This window comes from Mirounga leonina, unplaced genomic scaffold (assembly GCF_011800145.1).
Source record: "Mirounga leonina isolate KUSES-001 unplaced genomic scaffold, KU_Mleo_1.0 Mir_180, whole genome shotgun sequence".
Lineage (NCBI taxonomy): Eukaryota > Metazoa > Chordata > Mammalia > Carnivora > Phocidae > Mirounga > Mirounga leonina.
The window spans coordinates 5696651-5715436 of record NW_023270469.1 but is presented as its reverse complement, the minus strand read 5'-3'; the positions used below and the strand labels follow the sequence as shown (position 1 = coordinate 5715436).

The following is an 18786-nucleotide window of genomic DNA, read 5'->3' as shown; positions in this document are numbered from 1 at the left end:
CCTGTCTCAGACTCAGGTTGGTGCTGGGGCCCGAGGCTGAGGATGCAGAGGCTGGAAAGGCAGGGAAAGCCTGGAGGTAGGCTGAGCCAGCAGAAACATTTACAGTCAGGCTGTCTGAATTCTCCTGTGGCAGCAGAGAGAAATGTTCCTCTTACTCTTTGTGGTTTCCTTTGCCTTGAGAGCTGCTACTTTGTGAAAGTTCCTCCTTTCCTTTCTCTAGTTTGCCCATCCCTAGATTGATGTAGTGGTTGATAGCAAGGATGTGTAGAAGGTTCTGGAAGGCTGCCACTCTGGCTTTATTCCTGCCATACTCTGCCTTTCTAGGACCCCAGGGATCCCTTGACATAAATAGTCTGCAGGGGGTGAGTAATGGATGGACTTGTCCCTATGACGCAGTGGAGATATATCTGGAAGTTTCCTTTGAACATTAGTACATTACAACTTTGTGTTTGGGGTACATTGTGTGTGTGTGTGTGTGTGTGTGTATAAGTAGGCTCCATGACCATCGTGGGGCCCAATGCAGGGCTTGAACTCACAATCCTGAGATCAGGCCCTGAGCTGAGATCAAGAGTTGGATGCTTAACCAACTGAGCCACCCAGGTGCCCCTTATTTGTGTTTCATCCCATAAAAGTCTAGAGCTGCCTTCAAGTGTCACCAATCTCCAATACACTTTGTGTTTTTTTCTATGTATGGATATTTATATGTATGTTCACTTACCATTATGAAGTAACTTTGCTGAAGAAAATTGAAAGTAAGATCCTTCTTGTGTTGCCAATATTACATTTTCTTTTTTTTTTTAACTTTATATATTATTTTTCTTTACATCTAACTAGTTACTTGATGGAGTTTCCTTTTTTTTAAAAAAAAAAAAAACAACTTCCTGACACTAGGTCAAGAATATAGGCTCTGGGGCCACACTGCTTCGGTTTGGGACCCAGCTTTTCCATTTACAGCTATATGACTTTAGTTCTATTCCTTAATTTTGATATGCCTTGGTTTTCCCATCTGTAAATTGTGGATACTTACGGTACTTTTCTCACAAGTTATTGTGAGAAATAAGTAGGTCTTTATGCACAGTGCCCTTAGGAATATGCTTGGCACAGTGTAAGTACCACATGCTGTCAGCTCTCACTATGTATTCTTGAGAAGATTTTAATCTTGATCTGTAGAAAAAGAATTCTCTTCTTTTATTCAACAAAGTTTTATTGAGCATTTACCATGTGCTTAGCTCTGTGTTATGCCTTTCCATATAGATTTTATCTGATATAACTCAATTCTCACCCCCACCCTGTTTTAAAGTTATCACTGTTCTCATTTTCTATGTTTTGAAGCCTGGAAATACCATGACCAGCTATGTCAGCCAGGACAGGGGAAGCTAGCCAAATCACAAACAAGCACACCTCCCAGGGCCCGTACACGATGCAGGGTTAGCTGTCCCTTGTGAAAACTAAGTCAGGGAACGCTTCTGCATGAGGGGGCTGAGCAAGTGAGGCTGCTTGGTCTTATGGCCCCTCCTTTATCAAATGTGGTCCTACGATTGCTACAGCTGGGGAGAGAGCATTGGAGAGTCTCAGCAATGAAATGCTTTGACTTAGAAATGAATCAGATCACTTCTGCCTATAGCCCTTGAGCAAGAACGGTTCCAGGGCCCTGCCTTACGGTCCTGGGACTCCTCATCCTCCCATGTGCCTGGAAGGAGAGCGGGACAGGGCATGATGAGCATTAGGAGGCTCTACCACTTGTGACTTTGAGTGCATTGTTTCACCTTTCTGCACCTCAATTTCCTTATTTGTTACATGGTGACGATTGCACCTACTGCATATAGATGTGATAAAGAGTGAATGAGACAAATGCATGTGAAGCTGTTAGGATGGTACCTGGCACACAAGAAATGGACATTTTGCAGTCACTGTTATCATTACCAGTATCTACAAGAGAATCAGCAGAGCCTCCTAAGTCAGTAGTTATGGTAGTCACAGCTTTGGACTCAGTCCTGTGTGGGTTGGTATTCTAGTTCTGTCATCTACCAGCTCTATGAGCTTGGGGAAGGACTTTGCTTTCTCTGAACTTCACTTTTCTCATCAGTAAAATGGGAGTGGAATCACACCTAGCTCATAGTCTATATATCAAAGGTTAGACTGATAACCTTTGTTGATTCCTTGGTAAGATGAGTTGCATATTTAAAATCTGTTGACTTATTTGATTTTTAAGACAGTGTTATGAGATGGTACTCTATTTTTTTTTTTTTTTAAGATTTTATTTTATTTTGACAGAGACACAGAGAGGGAACACAAGCAGGGGGAGTGGGAGAGGGAGAAGCAGGCTCTCCAGGGAACAGGGACCCCGAAGCGGGGCTCGATCCCAGGACCCTGGGATCATGACCTGAGCTAAAGGCAGACGCTTAACGACTGAGCCACCCAGGCGCCCCAAGAGATGGTACTCTATTAACTCCATCTCACAGCTGAAGAAACTGGGCCACAGAGAGGTTAAGTAATATGCCTGAAGTTCTCTAGTAAGTAAATAGTGGAGGAAGGATTAAAACTCAGGCAGTTTGGCCCCTCAGCCAATGACCTTAACTCATATGCTTCACAGCCTCCCTGAGACCTCCTTGCAGAAGGCTCCCAGGGCAGGGCCAGACACACCGTTGATCCTTGCAACATTAGTACTTTTCTTCTTTGCTTGGATACATGTTGGGAGAAACAACCCTTAAGCCTATTTCTAGACTGTCCCTCTGTTTGGGACACATACTGGTGGATTTTTTTCATGAGTGGATGGAGGTGTGAAGGGAGCAATAGCAAAGGGCACTATTTATGCCATGTGTGCAAAAATATCAAAATCTGCAAGCAGAAATACCTAGCACAGAGTTGGTGCTCAACTGGCAGGAGCCCTTTATTATTTTTAACAAGCAGCCATGCTTAGTGGAAGTCTCTGAATCTGTAGACATTACTGTAGTCAGTGCGGACACGCAAAGGGACCAGCTGGACATAGTGGCAAATTTAATAATACACAAACAACCTGCAAATAAGAACCTTCTTTTCAAATAAGAATCTATTTGTTTGGGGGAACACAGGCTTTAACGGAATGAGAAGGTTAAATCCATGATCTATGTGTGTTCTGTTTTCACTGTACCTAGAGGGGTTGACTATGGAGTTGGTTTTCTTTCCAAACTAAACACCTGGTACTTAATGATATAATCAAACACCAGAGGGGAACTGCCTTGGGAAAGCAGAGCTGGTTTGAGGTGACTTCGTTCCTCCCTTCCTCTGACAGAAAAGAGATGGGAGGTTCTACTTCTAGCTGGAGTAAAGACAGAGCCCTCAGAGTCCTAGCACTTTGCACGGAATCAAAGCTGTTGTATGCCAGATACTGTGCTTTTCAGAGACCCCTGGTTTATCTTTCCCAGGAAACCGATGATACCAAGATTCTTATATCCACTTTACAGATTAGGAAACTGAGGATCAAGGAGTTCAGGTCAGATAGCTAGCTCAAAAAGATAAAAAATATTCAAAGTGAAGATGTAAATATGGTTGCAGGGCTCTAATGTATCTCCACAGCATTCTTTGTGCATGGCACCTCCTAGAGCATATAATTCAGGGGGCCTTGTGTGTGCATGAGCGGAAACCCTAGTCCATAATAAACCTGCATTAGTTATCAACTGCTGCCTAACAAAATCACATTTATTACTGCACAGTTTCTGTGGGTCAGGAATGGGTTCATCTTAGCAGGTGCCCTGGCTATAATCAAGGCTGCTGTTAAGGTGTGGGCTGGGGCTACAGTCCTCTGAAGCCTCAACTGGGGATGAGTTCACTTCCAAGCTCACTCATGGGGTTATTGGTAGGATTCCATCCTGAAGGCTAATGGACTGAGGGCCTTACTTCCATGCTGGCTGTTGGCCAGAGAAAGCCCAGTTCCTTGCCATATGGACTTCTCCATAGGGCAGCTCACTACATGGCAGCATGTTTCTTCAGAGAAAACAAGTGAGAAGAATTAGAGAGCCAAAATGCCAAGAAGAGAGAAGTCACAATCTTTGGTAACTTAATCATGGACGAGATACCGTGACACTTTTGCCATGTTCTATTCATTAGAAACAAGTAACTAGGTTCTCCACATACTCAAGAGGGGAAATTCCCCAAGGTCGTACATACAGGGAGGCAGAGACCATTGAGACCAGGCACTGCCTACCACGATATCCATGATTACTTTAATGCAAAATAATGCTTCACTTACACTGTCTGTCCAGAATATCTTGCTTGTCTTTTTTTGTTTTGTTTTTGTTTTTGTTTTTGTTTTTGTTTTTTTTAAAGATTTTATTTATTTATTTGAGAGAGAGAGAATGAGAGAGAGCACATGAGAGGGGGGAGGGTCAGAGGGTGAAGCAGACTCCCTGCTGAGCAGGGAGCCCGATGCGGGACTCGATCCCGGGACTCCAGGATCATGACCTGAGCCGAAGGCAGTCGCTTAACCAACTGAGCCACCCAGGCGCCCCAGAATATCTTGCTTGTCTTGAGGAATGATGCAGCCCCTGTATCTGTCTGTATACCTTGATAGGATAAAGGCATCTCAGTCTCAAAAACCTAGGATAGCTCTCAGGTTTAGCTGGTCTAAAAATGTTGTCTCTTTCAGTAACCTGGTATCCACCTGTTTGATCCATGATGCTAAAGCCAACCTTACTCCTAAGTTTTGGGTGTTGGGTGCATTTCTATATTGCTGCTATGTCTTTTCAACCCAAATAAGTATTGACCTTTGAAGTAGTCTCCCTGGAATAGAAGGCTTTATGTTCATTCATGATGCAGACTTTGCCTAAGACCTTGTTGTAGCTCCTCTTTGGGAATGGCCTTTGGAATCTGTCTTTCCTCTCTCTCTCTCTCTCTCTCTCTCTCACACACACACACAAAATCTGCCTTCTTTCTTTAAGATGTGATCAACAGCAAGTTTTTATTAGATACGGTTGGCAGGGAATCATCCCTGTCCTTATTTATTATTTATTATTTCATGCATTTCCTTTTAAGAACTAGTAGGTTTTAACTTAGACCTATCCACAGGCTTCATTCTTTACAAAAGCTTGGTGCTTTAGGCACACAAGGTAATAGAAACCTATATTCAATCATTTCCAAACATAGGACATGGCAAAGGCTACCACCTTCCTTTCCTTAGTTCGATAGGGGATTTAAAATGGTTAGGTTGTCTGAGTCTCAAGAACCGAAGTATCCTTGGTCTTCAATTCTATGGTAGTTTTAAATACAAGTGTAGGTCTGAGAAAAGAGAATGATCAGGAATCAGCTCCGATGATTGCTGAGTACATTAATTGATCTCAGATAGAAAGATTGAGATCCCAGTCCAAAGAAAGATGCTGGACTCTGGAACAGAGATGAAAAGGAACCTCAAAGTGGGGAGGCTGAGTAATCAAACACTGAGGCTTGAGCAATTGATCCACTAGAAATCATTTTTTTATTTAATAAATATGTAAAAAGCACTTACTGTGTGCTAGGTTCCATTCTAAGCACTTGGCAAATTTAATCTCTAGGAGGCAGGATAATTTTCCCGATTTTGTAGCCGAGGAAACTGAGTCACAGAGACACTGGGGACTTGCCCAAAGTCGCACCACTGGTAGGTGGCAGTTGGGCTTCAGAACCTATGGTCTCCACCACCGTGCCGTGCTGTTTCCCAGAGCTGTCCACCCAGAACAGAGCAGAGGCTGCTCCAGGAATTCCCGTACCGAGTCCAATGGTCCTGGTCAAATTGGGCTGCTGGCATGGCCCGGGTTATTCCCTGGTGTTCAGTAGGAAGGTTTCTTGCTCCTGTGGGACAAAGGCATCTGGAATAGACTGTGCAGAAGAGAGAGTTTGGGAGTGGACCTGTAAGAACCATCAGTGGCTTTGAGGGGCAGGGTGGGAGGGGGCAGAAGACAAAGAAGAAAAGAACAGGAAACAAAGATCTAAACCAATGTCAAGATTTACCTGTAACTGACCAGCTCTACTTTGGGAGTTCATCCAGGCACTCTCTCCCACCAGAACCAAATTGTTGGTTGTTGTTTAAACTGAGGAGTGCAGCATTCGAGTGTGTGTCTGTATGAGCACATGTTTAGACCCCCAAATATCTTTTGTGTGGCAGATGGTGGCAGAAGGATATTGGGGGGAGGCAACTGTAGGAAAGGGAAAGAGGGAAGGTCATGGTTCTCATCCTATCTCGTCACACAGGTATTTTTGACAGCCTCAATGAATTGATCAGTCCCCCAAGGAGCCACATCTGTGCATGTGCATCACACTAACTGCACCATTCCCTGACAGGTACACTTTAGGGGATGTGGTCTCTGCCCTTCTCTGCCAAGAGCAAATTCATTTTGCTCATGATTTCAGGTACACAGGTGATTCACCTAAACAAAACAAGCACAGCTGAAGCCTTGACTTAAAACCAAGCAATGGCGTTTGTGATATATCTAATTACATAGAACCCTGCTCCTGTTCACTTACAGGAATTGGGGGTGGGGGATGGCCAATACTATATATTTAAGAGGAAGATCACATATATAGACCCCAAGTGGTTACAACCGAAATGGTTTATTTGAAAGGTCTGTCTCCACTTCCCTGCAAAAATTTAGGAAAGGACCTGGGGATTGAAGGAGGTGGGGGAGCTTTCTCTCCTTGCCAGTCCTTCCCTTGCTCTCTGATAAAGGGTGTAGCCAGCAGGCTAGAATCAACTGCAGGGGAGAGCAAGGCATATAAATATTCAGTCGTGACAGTCCCCAAAGGATAAATGACAGCAGCCCATGCAACGTGCCTTCTGCACATTTTAAAATGACTCTTCTTCTCCATACCCAAACTGACATATTAGTAAATTGATTCCAGGTGATGCTGACATTTTGTAATTATCACTATAATTTTCATCTTATTTCATTGAATATTTTGATCGTTTAAAATAGGGTAGCATACCTAATAGTGGTCATTAGTCTAGCCCAAGGGAAAATTCATGCTTTAATAAACTCACATTAGAAATAACTTACTAAAATTACAATTGGCATGATTAGCTTCCCATTTTTTTAAATAAAAAAATAAAACAGACTAATTTTATCCAAACTGACAGCTTTTCTCTCTCAAACTCGTTCACTGTTCTGTTGTTATCTTGGAGGAAGGAAAGACCTCTCTAGCATAGTAGCAGTAATAAAAAACACAATAACCTAACACACAGGAACAGGGTGAGGCTTCATTCCGCACATGGCAGTAGCAGAATACTATATATTCTCTTATTTTCTGACTAACTGCAGACTGGCATGAGGAAGGCTGTGTGGCTTTGAAACAAGGTCACATTTGGGGAAGTCGTCCTCTTATCTTGCTTATCTGAAGGGACTGTTTTTCAAGGATTGCCTGGGAAGGTGGGCCGTTCTGGGCTTGACTCCCTTATTTCCGTCGGTGTCCATTTCTGTTTCAAGTGCATCTTCTACAGCTTGCCTCTAGGTTCATGTTAGGTATCATTTCTGAAGAATGAAAGGGGTGATTTTAATATGCAAGAAATGATTTTTAAAAGATAATGAAGTGAAGCAGATTTGACTATTGCCAGAGCAATGCTATTGGTTGCCAGAGGGAAACATTTCATCTATTGGCCAATAGCCTGAAATTCTAGCATCTTCATATTCTTTCAGCTCCAGGGCATGCAGGCCATGAGGGGTCTGCCTACTCTTTCACTTGCTGGCAGTTCAGGTTTTGTGGGTTTATTCAAGGGATTAACAATTGGAGATTATCTTACTGGAAATAAGCTATACTGTTGAAGTGAACATTGATATCTTGATGGTTGAGGTCATTCTTCACCCATTCATCTAGCTGTCCACTCAGCCACCATTCACTCACCCTCACTCATCCAGCATTCATTCATTCTCTGTTCACCCATCTGTCCACCCACTGATTAATCTATCATCCATCCATCCACTCAACCATGGACTCACCCAGCCATCCACTCACTCACCCATGCACCTACCCATTCATCTGCATATGTGTTCATCTCTCTGTCCCTATCCATCCATCCACCCATTTACCCTCCTCTTTATTTACCTATAAATCCATTTACACATTCATCCTTTCATGTATCCACCCACTCATCCACCCTCTCATCCATCAGTGTACTCATCATCCATACAGCTGTCTATCCTTTAAAAAATCCTTTGGCAAACATTGATCATACCTCTGGGCACTGGTAATAAAGAGACACATAAGTCACATCGCTACCCTTAAGGAGCTTACAATCTTATATAGGAGTCATAAATTAACCAAAAACTACACAGCAAAATGCTGAGTGTTACTGTAGAGAACTATGCCATGTTGCTGCGGGAATTCTCAAGAAGGACTGGCTTACTGTGTCTGAATGATTCAAAGAAGGTTGGGCACATGTGAACCCTGAAGCTATGCATAGTGAATATGAGTGTAAGCTCTGGGGGTGGGCAATATGACATCGGGGAATTAAGCAGTGGATGAATGCTTAGCCCTCAAGTCCTCTCCAAGAGTGTCACTTTGCTGAGTAGAATATCTGTATTCTGGAGCAGAGCCCTACCAAGGGGCAGAAGGTATGGGGTTATTAAGGCATCAGGCAGATGACAGGAACTGAAGTTGGGTCTCAGGGAGCAAATCAGAAGAACTGGGATCCAGGATGGGTCTCTGAATCTGAATGAAGGGAAGGGGGAAAGAATAAATGGATTTATAAATAAAAACAAATCAGAACAGATGAACAAATAAACTATAGATGGATAAGTACATCTTAGGTTATTTGCATTCAATCAATCCAGACTCTTAACATAACTTTTCCTAGTGACATCTTTGACCAAAACTAAACCAGTAACAACAAAAGCAGCTCCAGCACCGATCACAAGCCAGAAACTGGCCCTCTCTCTGCTTTGCTCCCACTGTTGGTGAGTCTGCAAGAATCCTAACAGGCATGCGCTGCTTTTCAACTCTAAGGGGCTGGCACTCAGTTCTGCACAGGGGCCTGGGTGAGGCTTTTGTGACTTTCCCAGAGGCCTCAGGTCTCTATTGGAACACAGCAGCTGTTACCAGGAGCAACTCCACTTCTTAAACAATAGCATAGACTTTGTGAAGCTTTCCCAGGTGCTGTGGGCCCAGCATTGCCAAAAAAATGCCCGAGACCCACACAGTCTCCTTCCCCCATGGAGCTTAAATAGATTGGAAGCAAATGCTTGTTGACAACAGGTGTGGCTCAATGTGAGAAAATGTTCCTTTCCATTATTGCAGGCTTGGCACTCAGGGACATTTCCTGTGGAAGAAACAGGCTTCCAGGAGCATGGGAGATCTATACTCAGAGCCAGGAAGTGCTCAGTTCCTCCCTTTTAGGGCCAAAGGCTCCACAATTCTGTGAGCAGGTGCTCCTAATAAGTACAGAGGTTTCCAAAGCCAGAGGAAGGCTAGGCAAGGAGGGGTGAGCTCCTAGGCCCCAGAACTCCAACCAGCTGAATGATTAGGCTCTCTGTGATGGTGGTAAGTGGCTGCATCGCCATTAACTCAGCTAGATTAACTTGCTCAGCAGAGGCTTGCAAAGCTGCGTGAGCCTGTCTTCCGCGCAGCTTGAGTTAGCCATTGGGCTTGAGGGCAAAGAGAGGTAACCTACAGGAGGTGGGGTCCCAGCCCTCAGATTACTTGACAGAAACCCCAAGGACATAGAGAACTTTTTATTTGTTTGAAAAATCTTTCTGGTGATTCTTCCTCTCCCTGAACTGTCCTAGGGCAAAAGTAAGTTCTGCATTAAACAATGGAATTGCTTACTAGATGAGATTCTAATTTCAGTGAGAATTCTCAACTTTCTATTGCTTTCGGAGGTCCTCCCCTCCTGACTGTGAGGGCTCATCCACACCCAGGGCCTTAATTGGAATTACTAGGGCAGCATGTCAAGATAGGGAGAAATGTAAGAGGCAGTGGTGGCTCTTTATAAAGAAACAAACTGAGGGTTTTAGAGGAGAGGGGGTGGGAGGATGGGTATTAAGGAGGGCACGTACTGCATGGAGCACTGGGTGTTATACGCAAACAATGAATCATGGAACACTACATCAAAAACTAATGATGTACTGTATGGTGACTAACATAACATAATAAAATTAAAAAAAAAAGAAACACCGGTAATCAGACTGTTCTCATAGTTATTGGAGATTGAGTAAATAAGAGGAAAGAAATAAGTGGAGATACATTGAAAAAAATTTAAATACTAATTTTCTCATAATATGATACTTTGTCAGATTCAATTTTTTTCTTCTACCTCCAGAGATCTACTTACATGTTCACGGAGGTGTGAGTGTGTATGTGTGTGTGTCAGGAACACCTTTTTTTTTTTTTTTTTACTCATTTCCAAGGCCTGGAATCCTATGTATTAGTATCGTAACGTATTAATATAGGTGGGCTAAGTTGCAGTAACAAATTGACCCTGAAATGTCAGTGATTTAGCAGTGTAGATGTTTATGTCCTGCTTGTACAACAGTTCTGGACCAGCAATTTTGGTCAGAGAGTTCCTTCCATGAAGTCATTTAGAAACCCAGGCCAATGAGTGGCTCTGCCAGTTTTAACACATGGCCTTCAAAGTGACACTAGACATCAGCATCCCAGTCAGCCAGAACACAGAAATATCAGGAGCTGCTCTGAGAGGCTTTTATGGTCTGCACCTAGGAGCGGCATGTAGGATACCCACTCAGTCACATGACCACCTACCTGCAAGGAAGATTGGGAAATGCAGTCCAGCTGTGAGCCCAGGAGGAAAGGGGCACCGATTGGGTGGGCAGCTAGTGGTCCTGCCCACAGCTCTCATCATTGTTGTTCGACCCCCTCATTTACTGAGGGCCTGCTCTGCATTGTGCTCTGCATTGTGCTCAGAGCTGTATCCTCATACAGCCCACACATGGTTAGAGTCTAGGGAAGGAAAAAGAAAGGGACACTGGCTAATTATAAAAATAATTAATGATAATTTTGATTGTCATTAGGGCTGTAAGGGAAAACTACAGGGCTGGTCACTATCTCCAGAGGGAGGTGAAGGGGAAGCAAGGGAGGTTTCTGGGAAGAAGTGACATTGAAGTCATAGACAAGGAGGCAGAGTTAGCCAGGCAGAGGCACTGCAGAAGGGCATTTTCAAAAGAGTGACAAACAGGTGAGAAATATTGGGAAAGAAAGGAAGTTTGAACACCATCACCCCCTCCAAAAGGGTGGCGGGGCTGATGCACATTGAATAAGCCAGAGAAAAATTTGAAATGAAGCAGGAGAGGTGGGTGGGGGTGGGATTGAACAGTCTTCATGGGCTGAGTCAAAGAGTAAGGGCTTCTCTCTAACAGCAATGGGAGCCCCTGAAGAGTTTAAAGAAGAGTGGTGTATGGTCAGCTACACTTCTCACAAGTCTCTTCTACTTAATGGCACCAGAGTGAGGAAGCTGTTGCAGTCTTTCAGGAGAGAGGGGGCAGTGCTTGGCTTATGGGGCTGGTGGTTGAAATGGAGAGAAGTGGGATGGGTTGGAGAAATATGTAGGAAGGAGAAGAGACGGGACTGTCTTCTTTAGAAGTGCACCAGGAAGACAGCCCTGAGGTCCCAGATACGCAGGCTCAGGCTGGCACTTGGCTCATTTGAGAGTGACACAGCTCGCCATTACTGGTTTTTCCCCTTCCTCTATACTTTTATGGCCTTCTTGGCTTTAGGCCTATTGAATAAAAGCTCTTTAAAATGGATGTTTGGTAGAGCTCAAATTCACCCTCAATTTGCACTTCTGTGGACTTTGATTAGTATTCATAACAGAGTGGTACACCTGACGTCCACAGCAGGCAATTCCAGCACCAGTGGAGAGAGGTACAAGATAAATCACGCCAAGTAAATGACTAATTAATCATACTCTTGATTTTAATAACATATACCATCTGGCTCAAGATTCATCTGTCTATAATCTTGTATTCTATTCTAGAAATTTGATCATCAGTAAAGCCACCCATGGATTCCTAATTTATGATGGTTTCTTTCCTTTCTTTTAGAAAAGTTAAGAATCAGTCATATTCTCAGGACTGTATGAAGGGGGATGCAGGGAGGAGTGTGTGTGTTTTTTTTTTATCTATTTCAAAAACCATCATCAGTATTTCAGGATAATCTGTGGGACAGAATTGATACTATCTTATTGAAGATATGTAAACTCATTTCTGGAAACATCTACACCAGAGGACTTGCTTGCAATGTATCTGTGCTCCTCTAAATCAGAAAACTGTTATTTTCAAGGGTAGTTGGACAAGAGTCATGAATACTTAGCAGTAAAACATCCCTCACTTGTGCGTGACCTCAAAGACTTGTAAATCAACAGGGGTATGAACATGTGAGGATTCATAATTTCCAGTGAGTCATGGCTCTACTTATTTGGAGTAGATAGCTCCATAAAATAAAATACAATTCATTTGTAAAGAGCTCCTTTGTCTCACATGACAAAACAAACCCATGGTCTTATTACTAAAGACCGTTCTCCACTGGGGCTGGTCTCGGGCTGGATAAGATAATTACCTGTAAGTGGAATTCTTCTGGAAACTGAGTCTCTAAACTTTTGAAATAATTGATACGACTTCTTTACCTTGCCCATTTATATAGCTGGCCAATCTACTAGTGTATGGTACCCTGTCAAAAACAAAAACAAAAAATAGAAAGCAGAACATACGTCCTGGGGGGTAAACAGAAAACATGTTCCATTTGACTTGTTATATTATTTGGAAGAAATTGCCATTGCAGAGGGTTGCTGTGTGTGGGTAGATACCTGAGGATGATAGAGAAACTCTGAGTACTTGCTATGTGCAAAAAAATTTTGCTTTGGGCTTTAATTACATAAGTCAATGAAAAATAGTTTAGGTGCTATTTATTGATCATTTATTATAGGCTAGCCATGTGCATGGCCTTACTTAATCCTTATTAACATTAGCCTAAGAAGTAAGAAATATTAGTATCCTAGACTGATTAGAGAAATATGTAGCCCAGAGAAGTTAAGGGCCTTTCACTGGGTCTCACAGCCAGTGGGGGAAAGCAGGACCCAATCCTAAGTCAGCCTCCGAGAATATGACCAATTAATCATGCTCTTGCTTTTAATAACATATACTGTCTGGCTTGAGATTTCTTCATCTACAATCTTACAATCTATTCTAGAAATCTGATAGATGAAGCCATCTATAGAGTCCAAATTGACAATAATTTCTTTCTTTTAGAAAAGTTAGGAGTCAGATGTATTCTGGTGACTGTGTGGAGGGAGATAAAGGAGGGAAGTGTGTGTCCTCATCTCAAAAACCATCATAGATATTTCAGGCTAATCTGAAAATTAAAAGCTGAAAATCCAAAGCCTGACATGTAATTCCTATGCTATACCTACGATGCAATCAATAGGAGAATGGTGTCATCTGTTTTCCCCTGAAACATTCCAATGCTACATACAATTTGCAAGATGTAAAATCATCTCCAAGAAATACCCTATTTAAATAAAAAGCCATGTCCTCTGGAGACTGTGACCAAATAACATTTGGCATATAAAAATGGAGAAATGTGTACCCAAGAAACTAGGAGGGATGCATCCAGGAATCAAGTGTCTCTTTCGGAAAGGGAAAAAATAAAAGGAAGCATGTCCTTTGCACATGTCTCCCAGATTTTGTTCCCAAAACCTTCAGCTTTGGCTTGGCCTGGAATGGCCTCCTCCAAGGAGCAGCATAAACTCATTACTACCCATGATATCTGCCTGCACTTCCAGCAGGTACCAAGAACATGGCCAAGCCCCGAGAGCCATGTGACCCTCTGGACACCACCTTAACATGATTCAGAGCGACCCTCATAAGGTGGCCCTGTTTCCCCCATCAGGTACAGTGGCTCTGCACATTCCTGGTCCTCTGCAGCATCACCCTAAGGAGACCATCCCTCCATAAGTTCACAATCACTGCTCTTTAACTCCCAGCTTAGGGAATCAGACTGAATTAGTTCTTTGTGTTATTAACCAGAGGAGCACTTACATTTTCTGACATCTCTAATCTTGGAGCTCAGGGAATAGCACAGAGCATTTGCATGAAATTACCCCTCATTCTATCTATAGGCTTAGCTGCCAGCGTTTGTGAATTTGGCAGAAGCCAGCAGATCTCACAGTTAATGTCTTCCTCTCCTGCCAGGCTCTTCAGAACGGGGTGCATTAGAGTGCTACGTGACAAAGAGCAGGGTGCATCCTGGGATGTGGAGCCTAGGTGATGCTATTTGCATCCAGTTAAAGAAGCAAGATTTGGTAGCATTATTCACATGCACGACTCTTAATGCCTTTTGGCTCATTAAGCCTTTGGATCAACTTTTGTAGGAGGTTGTTGGCGAGAACATGGGCAGGGTTTGGGCACAGGTAGAGGTAAGCTTCCAGGTTGAATCTCCTACCAGGCTGGCAATTGTGTTTCCTTTTTGGACTTGCCAGAGGAGGTTTCCTTTGCTGTTTTCACTGTTCCTTGTTACATCCACAGAGCTAAGTAGCTCAGGTTAGATTCAAGTTGATACGGTTTGGCCTGATGAGCCCTCCATTCACCTTTTCCCATTTGTCTTGGGGATTTCACATCCCACCCCACCTCAGGGTGTCTTGTGGAGTTGGGAGACAATCACTGATTGTTCAGTTTCTATGTGGCTGGGTTGTTCACAGAAATTAGAGATGTCACAAAGTCTCAGTGCTTCTCTGGTTAATTACACAAAGAGCTGGTTGGATCTGATTCCCTAAGCTGGCAGTTAATGACAGGGTTTAGGAAAACATGAGGAAGGGTCCTCTTAGGTGGCACCGGAGGATACAGAGTGTGTTGAGAGGCCATTGTGCCTTGTGAGGAGACAGAGGGTCACGTTTGAGGATTGCTCTGAAGGTTTCCTGACAATGGATGGTACAGACTTAGTGGTGTGGTTCCAGTGGGCAGGACACTCTTTCTACCAGAGCAGTCCACTCTTTGTTTGTTTGTTTTAATCAAGAGAGTGCCATGTAGTATTTTATTTGAAAAATAGAGCTTTGCTGTGCAAACCCCACAGGTCTAAACAATTTCTTTCCAGTCTGAGAGTCGTAGGTCATCTCTAGGCCAGTCTTCTGATTTTGAGAGTCATCATATGTTAGGTCCCAATCTCAGGATCCATTTCTGACCAGTCTGCGCAGAGAGTTGTCTCCTTTCTGTGACAGGCATTGTGTGCATGCTCCCAGGGAGAATTGGGGTGATGAGGCCTTAAACAGGTGACACCCTCTGTCTCAGAACACGCCTCGTATCCACTTAAGGAGTATGTTCCTTCTTTAGCTACTGCTCACTGTGACATGAAAGGTTGCTTCCTCAGTTAGATACTCTTTTTTTTTTTTTTTAAAGATTTTATTTATTTATTCAACAGAGAGAGACACAGCGAGAGAGGGAACACAAGCAGGGGGAGCGGGAGAGGGAGAAGGAGGCCTCCCGCTGAGCAGGGAGCCCGATGTGGGACTCGATCCCAGGACCCTGGGACCATGACTTGAGCCGAAGGCAGACGCTTAACGACTGAGCCCCCCAGGCGCCCCTCAGCTAGATACTCTTGAAGCTCTAGGTGAGTGCTGACTTACAGACTAGTGGAGTTTAAAATTATGGTTCACATACCTATATATACACACATACCCCTTATAAAATACATTGGGAGAATGTAGTAGTCTAGTTATAATGAATAGTTGAGATCAACATTTCTCAAACAGGGTTACTTGACTTATTAATAGGCACAAAAAACAATCCTTTGGTCAAGTGAGAGCAAAGCATAGATTGAACCTGTCGTAGACAGTGTAGCACCCATGATTTCTGCCTCCCATGTTCACACCCAGCATAATCCCTTCCTTTTGAGTGTGGGAAGGATCTATGACTTGCTTCTGGCCAATAGAATATGGAAAAGGAGATAGATGTCCCTTCTGCAATAATGTTTTGCTGTGTAAGATGCAGTCTTCGCAGACTGGACTGGGGAGACTCTCCACTGTTGGCTTTAAAGAAGTATACTGCCATGTCCTGAGAGAGAATCTGTGAAGAGGGAAAGGACCCCTGGGCAGCCTCTAGGTACAAAGAACAGCTCCTGGCCAACGTCCAGCAAGAAAACCGAGACGTCACTCTACCACCCAGAGGAGATGAATTCTGCCAGTAGAGAGCTTGAAAGTGGCTCCTTCCCTAGGGGAGCATCAGAAAAGACCACAGCCCCAGTTGACACCTGGATGGCAGCCTGCTAAGAACACCCCTGAACCACAAGATAATACATGCCTATTGCTCAAGGCAGCTAAATTTGTAATAATCTGTTAAACAGCAATAGAAGACCCATACCTTGCCTTTAGATATTTACAAACAACATTAGCGAAATAAAAGCTTTGAGAGGGCATGAAAGAAAGAAAAATGCTTAACTATTTAACTTTATTTAACATGGCATTTCCCATACCAATAAGAACATGCCCTGCCTCCCTCTCCCTTTAAACAAAAAACACCTAGGAACATCTTACAGTGTTGTGCTATTTTATGGAAAAATTTAGGAGAGTGATTCTTAACTGTTTTGGTCTCAAGACCCTTAAAAATAATTGAGGACTCAAACCTTTTGTTTATGTGGATTTTATCTATTGATACTGACCATATTTGAAATTAAAACTGAAAAAATTATACGTATATACCAATTAATAATGACAAGCCCACTAAATGTGAGCATAAATAACGTATTTTTGTGAAAAGTAACTATATATTCCAAAACAACAACAAAAAAAGTAGTGAGGAGAGTAGCATTGTTTTACATGTTTTCAAATCTCTTCACTGAATGACCTAATAGGAGTCAGATGGATTCTTATATCTGTTTAAGCATTCAGTTTGTTGTGATACTGCTTTGGTTGAAGAAAGTGAAGAAAATCCTGCCTCACAGATACGTAGTTGAAAAAGGGACAAGCATTTTTGGTATTTTAGGTAACTGTGGATATTCTTCTTTGATACTTAAGAAGTACTAGTTTCTTAAATGCTAGTTGCAATGTGGAATCTGAAACTCTATCAATGAACTTTTCATAAAGTTTGTGAGAGAATAAAACTGAAAAAGGCAGATAATATCTTAGAATTATTATGAAAATAGTTTTGACTTTATATACCTGCTGAAAGTGTTTCAGGGACCCCATTGGAGTTCTCAGACCACACTTTGACAACTACTGGTTTAGGAAATACTCCATTAGTCAATTATGGGACCTAGACTCATCTTAACCAGTTCGTCAATTATGTATTGATTACCTTTCATACAAGACACTGAACCAGGTACTGGGAAGAAATGGAAATAAATAATATATGGTGCCTGCCTCAGTGACATAATAGCAAGGGAGAGAAGAAAAAAATAAGCAATTAGCTATATGTTAATAAAAATCCAAACGCAGTAAGTTCATGCTAGCTAGCTAAGGGAGAGAGGAGGAGGGAGGGAGAGAGACAGATAGACTAGATAATTTATTTAGGTAGGTGACCAATGGTGAGAAGGTATGCCAAGCTGGGGCCGTGCAAATGTGTAGCCCCTTCAGGAATGGCCCCTTCATGTAACACCTGCAATCATCTGGTGACACCTGGCCAGGACAGCTGCATATAGATGGCATTGCCAAGGTGCAGGAACCCACATGGTAGAGGCTGAGTGAACGGGACTTGGTAGCTGTGGAGAGCATTCTTCTGCCTCATCAGACTTCCTAATAATCCTCTATCAGGAAAGTAATCATCTTCTCAAAGGGAAATGGGGAAATTTCATATGTGGGGGTTTTGATTAATACAAGGAAAGAGTCAATTTAGTTCCATAATAGGCAGTACTCTGCAAGAGCCACATGGGAGGAGTGAGAGGAAAAAAGGATGAATGTGAACAGATTTTAGAATACTTAAGTGGCATCAAACCATGGTAGCAAGTGTCCCCTCTAATTGTAGTCCTTTCAGGGTATCCCTAGAATTCAATCAAAGTCCTATTCTGAGCAGTAGCTTTGTGCCTTGTATGAGTTTGTCATTTATTCCTCTCAATAGCCCTTGGAGGAGATAGAATGGTATCTGCACTTTGTAGCTGGAGAAACTAAGCAAAGAGAAGCTAACAAAGAGTCAGGCAGGATTTGAACTCAAGTCTGCCCCATTCCAAGTTCTTCAAATCTCCTTCAGTCCCCTCCCTGAGTCTTTATTACCCACCATCCTCCCATACTGCCCTCCTACCTACATGGCTTGACCTATTGCTCCTGATCCTTTACCTCTATGCTATTTGACCACTTGGTACCTGCTCTGGCTTGAAGTATCTCTGTGGTCTCTCCTCGTTTTGAGGACTCATTTTTCTTCCTTCTCAGTTGCACTTTTCTTTACATGAGCCATCAACTCTGAACTTGCCCCAACTACTTGACTTCTTATAACCTCAGATAAGAGGTGATTCTACCATCTCTCTGTCCTGGAACCACAGGACACCCTGTCAACCAGGCTGGCCTGCATACCCTTGGTAGTGTGTGTGTGTGTGAGATATACCTCTGAGAATCTCATAAAAGCCATGGATCCATTACCTGGAAAAATCTGATGCATGTGCACACACCCTCATTTATACAAATTCAGTTTATGTACAATTCTGGAGGTTTTGGCACTCCCTAAGGACTGTTCACAAGGTTCTCTCTATATCCTTGGCTCCAGGTTACGATCCCCTGCTCCCTCTACTAGGTTGTAAGACCCATGAGACAAAAGCTGTGTCTTATATGTCATGTACCAAGCACAAAGCACAAAGCCTGGTACCCATAGATCTTCAATCTGGGAGGGTAAAATTGAATGAGCTGCATGGTCCCATCCTCAG

The 18786-nt window shown here is 43.0% G+C and overlaps 1 protein-coding gene across 5 annotated transcripts in view; it reads left to right on the top strand.

The window, feature by feature from the left end:
- The window catches only part of CDH13 (cadherin 13), a 1404901-nt gene that overhangs the window by 530476 nt on the left and 855639 nt on the right, over nucleotides 1–18786 (top strand). The window contains exon 1 of one of the 5 annotated variants that reach the window (XM_035024710.1): nucleotides 9168–9477. The exons of the other annotated variants lie outside the window; for them this stretch is intronic. Within the exon in view, the coding sequence (XP_034880601.1) occupies nucleotides 9454–9477 (24 nt within the window). The 5' untranslated portion in view covers nucleotides 9168–9453. Of the gene's footprint in view, nucleotides 1–9167; nucleotides 9478–18786 lie in introns of those variants that run through there. 5 annotated transcript variants of the gene reach the window in all.